The sequence below is a fragment of the Labrus bergylta genome, chromosome 11 (assembly GCF_963930695.1).
Source record: "Labrus bergylta chromosome 11, fLabBer1.1, whole genome shotgun sequence".
NCBI lineage: Eukaryota > Metazoa > Chordata > Actinopteri > Labriformes > Labridae > Labrus > Labrus bergylta.
In genome coordinates, this window is record NC_089205.1 from 27,812,269 (window position 1) to 27,821,805 (window position 9,537).

The window sequence follows — 9,537 nt, forward strand, 5'->3', positions numbered from 1 at the left end:
CCCTAATTCTCTCTTTTCCTGTTCCCTCGGTTTGCTTCAGATTTTCTCCTTCTCTCCTCTCCCTCTTTTCTCGTCCTTCTTATTCTCTCTCTCTCTCTTTTGTTCTTCGTAGCGTACTCTCTTTTGTTCTTAATGTCGTATGTTCCATGACTCACCTCACTGCCATGAAAGGAGAGCACCGAGGTCTTCATCCGATATCGTCATCTTCTGTGAATCATGCTTCTCACCGGCTCTTTATTCCAAGAATTCTTTGTTGGAATAAACGTTGAAACCTTTATAAATAACTAGGAGCATGAACGAGGAGTTTCTGAATACATGAGTGACGTCATGTGTGAGCTGCTCGAGTCCCCACAGGATGTCTGTTGTTTCTTAAGGTTTGTGTGAAATGTGGATTTTACATTTGCCTCAGTCCTCCAGGTGCTGGCTGCAGCTGTTTGCTAAGCAGAGATGTGATAACATTTCCTGCATGTGAGTCTGTAATTTAAAAAATGATCAGGAACCCTTCTATTCCTGCCGTCTCTGTGCGTTCATAAAAAGGAGTCAAACTGCTTCAGGAAACATGCAGATTGTTCACAAACATTTTCCACTCGGGTGAACATGTTCTCCCCGTGCACAGCGAGTCTGCTTTGTGCCTTTGCTTTGACTTTGTGTTTGATCGCTGCAAGCAAATCATTTATTTTTGGGGCTTTTTGTGCCTTTATGGAGAGATGGGAAAGTGGATAGAGTCATATATCAGAGAGAGAGAGAGAGAGTGGGGAATGACATGCAGGAAAGGAGCCAGAGGTCGGCTGAATCTGATGTGTGTTTAGATTGAAAGAAAGCTCTGACATGTTTGATGTGCAGTCAGGATTTCTAGGGTCAGAAACCTCAAACTGATTTGTTTCTCTCTCTCTCTCTCTCTCTCTCTCTCTCTCGCTCTCTCTCTCTCTCTCTTCTGCAGGTGAGCGACTCGCACCACCCTCAGTTCTACCCAGCGCCCCCCCCCCCCTCCCACCTCTGTCTCACCCTCTCCTCCTGCTTCCCACAAGGCAAACGCTGCCATGTCTCTCCACGCCTCACCCGCCCCCTTCCTCCTCCTCCTCTTCGTCTTCCTCCTCCCCCTCCCCCACTGCCAGGCGGAGTCCCAACGCACCGAGCCCAGCAGCGACCCCGACCTGCGGGGCGTCTCCCCCTCCATGTTCCCCTCCTTCTCCTTCCCGCCCTCCTTGTCTTACGCCTTCAGCAACATGTCGAGTAAAAAGAACAAATGTGAGGAGGTGCCGACGTGCAAGCCGGGCATCCTGCTGCCCGTCTGGGTCTCCGACAGACAGGGACTCGGGGACCAGGTGGCCCGAGCCGTGGTCTACTTCGTGTCCCTCATGTACATGTTCCTGGGAGTGTCCATCATCGCTGACCGCTTCATGGCGTCCATAGAGGTCATCACATCACAGGTGAGAAGCCCAACCATGAACAGGAATATGTGTACCATCCTGTGTGTAGGGATTTCACTAAATAGTTCTCAACAGTTGATATGAAGCAAGTCGTCAAAAAACAAACCTCTCAGTGTGTTTAGTCCTGGACAAACTTTAAGTATGCATGCATAAGATTTCATTCACATCTAAACCTCCGAGCTCCCTCCCTCCCTTTAATCCCTCCCTTTATCTGTGATTTTTCACACTTCAATATAATAGAAATCAAGTATATCCTCTGAAAATAACTCTGTGAGTCATGACTGTCTACAATGGGTGTAACACCCGAGTCCCACTGTCTGTGATGTTTTCAGAGTTTTCAGAGTCCTATCTTCACTTTGTTTACATCGCCTGGACGGCCGGCTGACTCCTCCCCTCGTGTATAAAAGTTGTTCATTTAGAGGGATGATAAGCATCGAGAGCATTCATCAAGGAGCCAGCACAATATCAGGGAGGTGACGTCTGGGTTACAGTTGGTGGAAGTTGGTGCAATGTTGCAGTGATACAGCTGTGAGAGTGCGTGCGTGCGTGCGTGCGTGCGTGCGTGCGTGCGTGCGTGCGTGCGTGCGTGCGTGCGTGCGTGCGTGCGTGCGTGCGTGCGTGCGTGCGTGCGTGCGTGCGTGCGTGCGTGTGTGTGTGTGTGTTCCCAGACGGCCTGTAATGGTTCAGATGTTGAGGTTATTCAGTCAGAGAGAGAGAGGAAGGGTCTCAGGAGGGATGAATGGATGATGATGTTCAAAGGATAATAGACTCACAACCTGCACACAAATTCAGCAACGATTTCCTCTTTAAACTTCATCTGAATTTGAACCAGGAGAAACTTCCAAATGGAGTCCACAACAAACACTCACATCAACAAAACAATACAAAACACAAGACACATTTAGAGCAGTGGTCTAACTGGTCTAGGACCCACCAACTACTCCTTCATGAAAAACCGCGACACAAATTTATTTTTTCAGTCAAGGAAAATTGTGCAGTTTGGACTTCAGATGGGACAAAGCATGAAAAACAAAGAAACTGAATGAAACAAAGGTGTTGAAAAAAGTCCTTTATATTCTTTCTGACTGCATTTTTCTTCCAGGAACACATCGCGACCCCCTGAAAACAGCTCCTCGACCCACTTTTGGATCCCGACCCACTAGTTGAAAACCACTGATTTAGAGGACAAGGAAATATGTTTAACAATTAAAATAACCATGATAATATCCCAAAATAGGTTGATGGATTGTAATTAGAGGGAGGAGGCTGGTTCATTTGGATGTGTTGTCATGGTTACAACACTCAAAAGGAATTCTTTGCTTTGACTTTGTGTTTCAATAGATTCAAACATTATTAAAAATTCAAAAGTAAACCTCTAAATATTCAACTTTAGGTCAGTATTGTAGCGTAATTAAATTATTAAGATGTTATATCTTTATTTAACCTCGTATTTAAGAAGGGGCACCACTTCCTGTTAAAGGAAGAAAATAACTTTAATGGTATAAGTTAATTAATTAATCAGTCAGTTTCATATCTTGAAAGAAATAAGTCCTGGAAATGTTAAACATGAAAACACACAGACAAAGTCCTTTTAATATAAAAAGGGTAAACAATAATGTATAGATGAAACAGATAAAGAATATGATTATTATGATCAGGATAATGCAATTATAATGTATGGTGACATTATATATTTAGTAATAAGATAAAACGTGGTATTGTTTGAATGACTTGATCAGAAAATGGTCAAAAAGAAAAAGTTGATAAAGGAATTTTGGGATTCTATTTGGATTTAAAGGAGGGCTCTGAATAGACATGATTCAAGACTTGATCTTCCAACACGCCTTGCCATCAGCAGTCTTACTGTGAGATGTGTTCAATTGAACTCCGCCGGCTGGTCCTGCGTTTCAGTCTCTGGCAAGCGGTTCTTTTCAGGCCCAGAGAGGTCCACGGGCCAGATTAGATGCCTTAACACCTTGGTCAGAGCGTGCAGCTGGGATGGAGATCGTACGTCAGTTCAGCCGTCGTCTCAGAAGCTCCAAGAGGATCCAACAGGAAAGAAAATGTTAAAGAGTTTTTTAGATACGTCGATTTCCAATTCAGATTAACCGGATGGCCATCTTGAAGAATCCAAACTAAGGAATTGGCGTTCAAAATTGAAGAGCAAAGCCTTTGGAGAAGAAAGTTCAAAAACCTTGCTTGAGCCAGAAAGAATTGATGTTCCAAAAGTTGTGCATGAAAAAGAAAGTTCGGCAGAGAGTCGTCTCTACGGCACAAACTTAAAAGAAGTGATTCGGACCGAAGTCCAAAGAGAAGCGAGCAAGAGCTGAAGCTCTAAACTTCAAGAAGCCAAAACCAAGAAGAACCTAAAGTTCTGAGCTCAGTGTGAACTCTTATCAGCTGGATGAGAGGAGGGGGGTCTGCAGGCAAAGAGGGGTGCCGCCCACGGGTGACTCCCATTCTGACCGGAGGACAATTGTTTAAACTAAACCGAGTTTACTCAATAAGATTAAGAATAAGAATCTAAACATATATACGTCACCATACATTCATTTCGATATTATTTCTATCAGATCCACGTTGATGTAGGTTCACGTCATATATTTAGACAAACATTTCTATCAGATTCATGTTGAGATGAAAATCACACAATCTGGGAACATCCTCAGTTAATCCCAGCCTGTAGGTGAACAAAAACATGTTATACAGTCAACATTCTTAATAAGACGTATTAATAAAGTAGGAACAGAAATGGGTGTCTTTAAATAACACCTTCTATAGCTAATATCAAAGAGTATGCTTTATAGCACGTCTAAATGTATAATTATGAAGGTTATGTATTCATGGATATTCTAACACTAGATTGCAATAGCGCTCCACGTCAAATTCCTATTGAACATAATATAACTCTTATTGCTGTTCTGAAGATCAGATTTTGAGTTTAAAAAGATGATTATAATACATTCAATGTGACAATTACAAATATCTAGATGAAGAAAGACATAAATGTTCATTTGATGCAGAATTGAACGCTGTGGTTTAATTCAGTTCTTCAGCAGTCCTTCAACAGATGGTCAATTTTACGACTTTGCAGAGACTGCTTTCGATCACAGTTCATGTCTTCAGGGTCAATTCGTAGATAGCAGAGTGTTCTGTTTCCGCTCGATTGTTTATTCCAGGTGTTGTAAAAGTTCATAATATCCTGTCTTCCAGAGCCTGTCTGAGAGGGAGACTTAAATCATTGATCAGTTCCTTTGTTCCTTGGTAAAAGTAGACAACATGTTAATCCACAGTCCTGAGTCCTGCAGGAAGAGAGGTTATAAAACGCTGCTGATAACGGCTACAGTATGCTGCAAAAAAACAAGAAGATAAAACTGCATAAACTCAGATTTAAGTAGCAGTGAGGCCCTGATATCTGTATTCAAATACGTACCTCACAAAGTGAAGGCACCCTTTGTGTGTTTATTCTGACTTTCTTTTCTGTGGCATTCTAAACGTGGCGCTCGTCGAGGCTGTCACATTCAACGCTAAACTGAAAGTACTTAACGGCTCAGAAACAGAAGATTGATGACTCATTATCAGGTGATGATCACCTCTGTGGACTTTGTGGTTGCGCCGCTCTCGTTGATTCATTTCACATCTTTTTCACACACATCTCACATCAGCACTTTCTGAGGTTTATTACGTGGTTTTTATCAAACCGCCATAAAAGGAGGTTTGATAAGGGGCGACTCGAGGAGACTCCCATGATCCTTCCTGAATTATTACAGCAGGTTTTTTTAAATGCAATAAGACACATTTATACCTCAGGCATCAGTTTAATTTACTACCCTCTTAAGTCACTAAGGACAAAAATATCCACTTCCAAAAAACTGAGGTGTGTAACCCATTTATGAAAAAAATATCAATCTGTTCTATTTTTATAGCAGTTTTTGGGAAGTGGACATTTTTGTCCTTAGTGACTTAAGAGGGTAGTAAAAATGTTTCACAGTCTTCCATTGGTCTATTAAAAAAATATAATTTGCATTCCAAAATGTGTCAAGAGAGAGACTTTCTTACAAAAATGGTGCCACATGCACTAACACAGACAAAATGATGACCAGATGAAGAGGTAAAATTTGACCAAATGGACAAAAATGTCCATAATGATGCATGAGGGTTAAAACAACAATATTTCACTTTTCCACTTTAACATAGTAGTTTTAAATTAGATCTAATAATGCAACAACTTAAAACAGGGAGAACAGCGTCTCTCCCATGTCCACAGCTCGCTGTTTTTATCCTAAGAGCATTTTCCCCGGGCTCCATTTCAGAAAGGAGTTTGAAAAAACACTCTGAGTTCATTTGCCCTCAGCTGGAAAACTCAGACTTAAAAAAAGACAACATTAATGGAGCCCCGATACTACAATTCACTTTGGCAACAGGTGACAAACAGAGGTCCTCTCTATCTAGAACAGGCTGGAGTTACCCCTCTTTCTCCTGTTTGAGTGACCTCCCTTTCTGAAACAGAAAAACGCTTTGCAATCACGCACATAAAACAAAAGTTGTTTCTGTTTTGTTCCAATGAGGGAAAAAAGTCGATCCTTAAATTAACCTGATCTTGAACTTGTGTCTTAAAGTCAGGGTTGGTAATTTCCTCCAGATCCACTTTTTAAGATTTTGGTTGAAATTGTCTTTATCTCCTGACAGAAATTAGTAACTCATGTTCTCTGAAAAAGGAAGTAAATGATCATCTGTATCAGTTTGTAAACCTGTAAAAACTTCAACCAATGTCTGCCACGAGGTACCAATCTGATGAACCAATCAGACGCCTCCCTGTCTCCCTGCTCGCTCTCTACCTCTTGCGTGCACGAGCCCACGCTCAAAGCATGAGCTGAGGTCCGGTTCTGGACCAATGGCGCTTGGGCATGTAAGTGAGGGGGCGTGGCTTTTGAGGGAGCACAGAGGGGAGGGGGTGCAGACGGAGCACTGAGGGAATGCTACTACAACAGAGTTTCTTCACAGCTAATGAAACACCTGATCTGAGTAATTAAGTGTCCTGTTGTGTTTCCCACAATCCATCACTGAGGAGCCTTAATCAACACCTCCTCTGGCACAGGGTTAAACTCAGTGTGTGTGTGTGTGTGTGTGTGTGTGTGTGTGTGTGTGTGTGTGTGTGTGTGTGTGTTTACAGGAGAAGGAGGTGACCATCACGATGCCTAACGGGGAAACATCAGTGGCGACGGTTCGAATCTGGAACGAAACGGTTTCCAATCTGACGCTCATGGCTCTGGGCTCCAGCGCCCCGGAGATACTCCTGTCTGTTATAGAGGTACACACACACACACACACACACACACACACATACATGAACACACACACACATAAACAGACACATTAACACACACATATAAATACACAAAAGCAAACACACACACATTAACACACACACATAAATACACACACACATAAACACACACACATAAACACATGCACATAAACACACACACATAAACACACACATTAACAAACACACATTAACACACATTAACACACACACATAAACACACACATTAACACACACATAAACACACACACATTAACACACACATATTAACACACACATAAACACACACATTAACACACACATAAACACACACACATAAACACACACACATTAACACACACATAAACACACACACATTAACACACACAAACACACACACATAAACAAACACACATAAACACACATAAACACACATAAACACACATAAACACACACACATTAACACACACATTAACACACACAAACACACACACATAAACAAACACACATAAACACACATAAACACACATAAACACACATAAACACACATAAACACACACACATTAACACACATAAACACACACACATAAACACACACATAAACACACACACATAAACACACACATAAACAAACACACATAAACAGACACACATAAACACACACAGATAAACACACACATAAACACATACACATAAACACACACACATTAACACACACATAAACACACACATAAACACACACATATAAATACACAAAAGCAAACACACACACATTAACACACACACATAAATACACACACACACATAAACACACACACATAAACACATGCACATTAACACACACACATACAGTAAACACACATAAACACACACACATAAACACACACACATAAACACACACACAAACACACACACAAACACATACACATTAACACACACACATTAACACACATTAACACACACACATTAACACACATTAACACACACACATAAACACACACATTAACACACACACATAAACACACACATTAACACACACATAAACACACACACATAAACAAACACACATAAACACACACACATTAACACACATAAACACGCACACATAAACAAACACACATAAACACACATAAACACACACACATTAACACACACACATAAATACACACACACATAAATACACACACACATAAACACACACACATAAACACATGCACATTAACACACACACATACAGTAAACACACATAAACACACACACATAAACACACACACAAACACACACACAAACACATACACATTAACACACACACATTAACACACATTAACACACACACATTAACACACATTAACACACACACATAAACACACACATAAACACGCACACATAAATAAACACACACATTAACACACACATAAACACACACACATAAACACACACACATTAACACACACATAAACACACACACATAAACAAACACACATAAACACACATAAACACACACACATTAACACACATAAACACACACACATAAACACACACACATAAACACACACATTAACACACACATAAACACACACATAAACAAACACACATAAACACACACACATTAACACACATAAACACACACACATAAACACACACACATAAACAAACACACATAAACACACATAAACACACACACATTAACACACATAAACACACACACATTAACACACATAAACACACACACATAAACACACACACATAAACACACACATAAACACACACACATAAACACACACATAAACACACACATAAACACACACACATAAACAAACACACATAAACACACATAAACACACACACATTAACACACACATAAACACACACACATAAACAAACACACATAAACACACATAAACACACACACATTAACACACATAAACACACACACATTAACACACATAAACACACACACATAAACACACACATAAACACACACACATAAACACACACATAAACACACACATAAACACACACATAAACAAACACACATAAACAGACACACATAAACACACACAGATAAACACACACATTAACACACACACATAAACAAACACACATAAACACACATAAACACACACACATTAACACACACACATAAATACACACACACATAAATACACACACACATAAACACACACACATAAACACATGCACATTAACACACACACATACAGTAAACACACATAAACACACACACATAAACACACACACAAACACACACACAAACACATACACATTAACACACACACATTAACACACATTAACACACACACATTAACACACATTAACACACACACATAAACACACACATAAACATGCACACATAAACAAACACACATAAACACACACATTAACACACACATAAACACACACATAAACACACACACATAAACAAACACACATAAACACACATAAACACACACACATTAACACACATAAACACACACACATAAACACACACACATAAACACACACACATAAACACACACATTAACACACACATAAACACACACACATAAACAAACACACATAAACACACACACATTAACACACATAAACACACACACATAAACACACACACAAACAAACACACATAAACACACATAAACACACACACATTAACACACATAAACACACACACATAAACACACACACATAAACACACACATAAACACACACATTAACACACACACATTAACACACACATAAACACACACACATAAACAAACACACATAAACACACATAAACACACA

General features: G+C 40.0%; 1 protein-coding gene across 2 annotated transcripts in view; it reads left to right on the top strand.

Moving 5' to 3' along the window:
- Positions 1–9,537, top strand: part of slc8a2b (solute carrier family 8 member 2b) — a 163,752-nt gene that overhangs the window by 120,423 nt on the left and 33,792 nt on the right. For both annotated transcript variants that reach the window (XM_065960109.1, XM_065960110.1), the window contains exons 4-5: positions 941–1,430; positions 6,604–6,741. In XM_065960109.1, coding sequence (XP_065816181.1) covers positions 1,041–1,430; positions 6,604–6,741 — 528 coding nt within the window. In that variant the 5' untranslated portion in view covers positions 941–1,040. The remainder of the gene's footprint in view (positions 1–940; positions 1,431–6,603; positions 6,742–9,537) is intronic.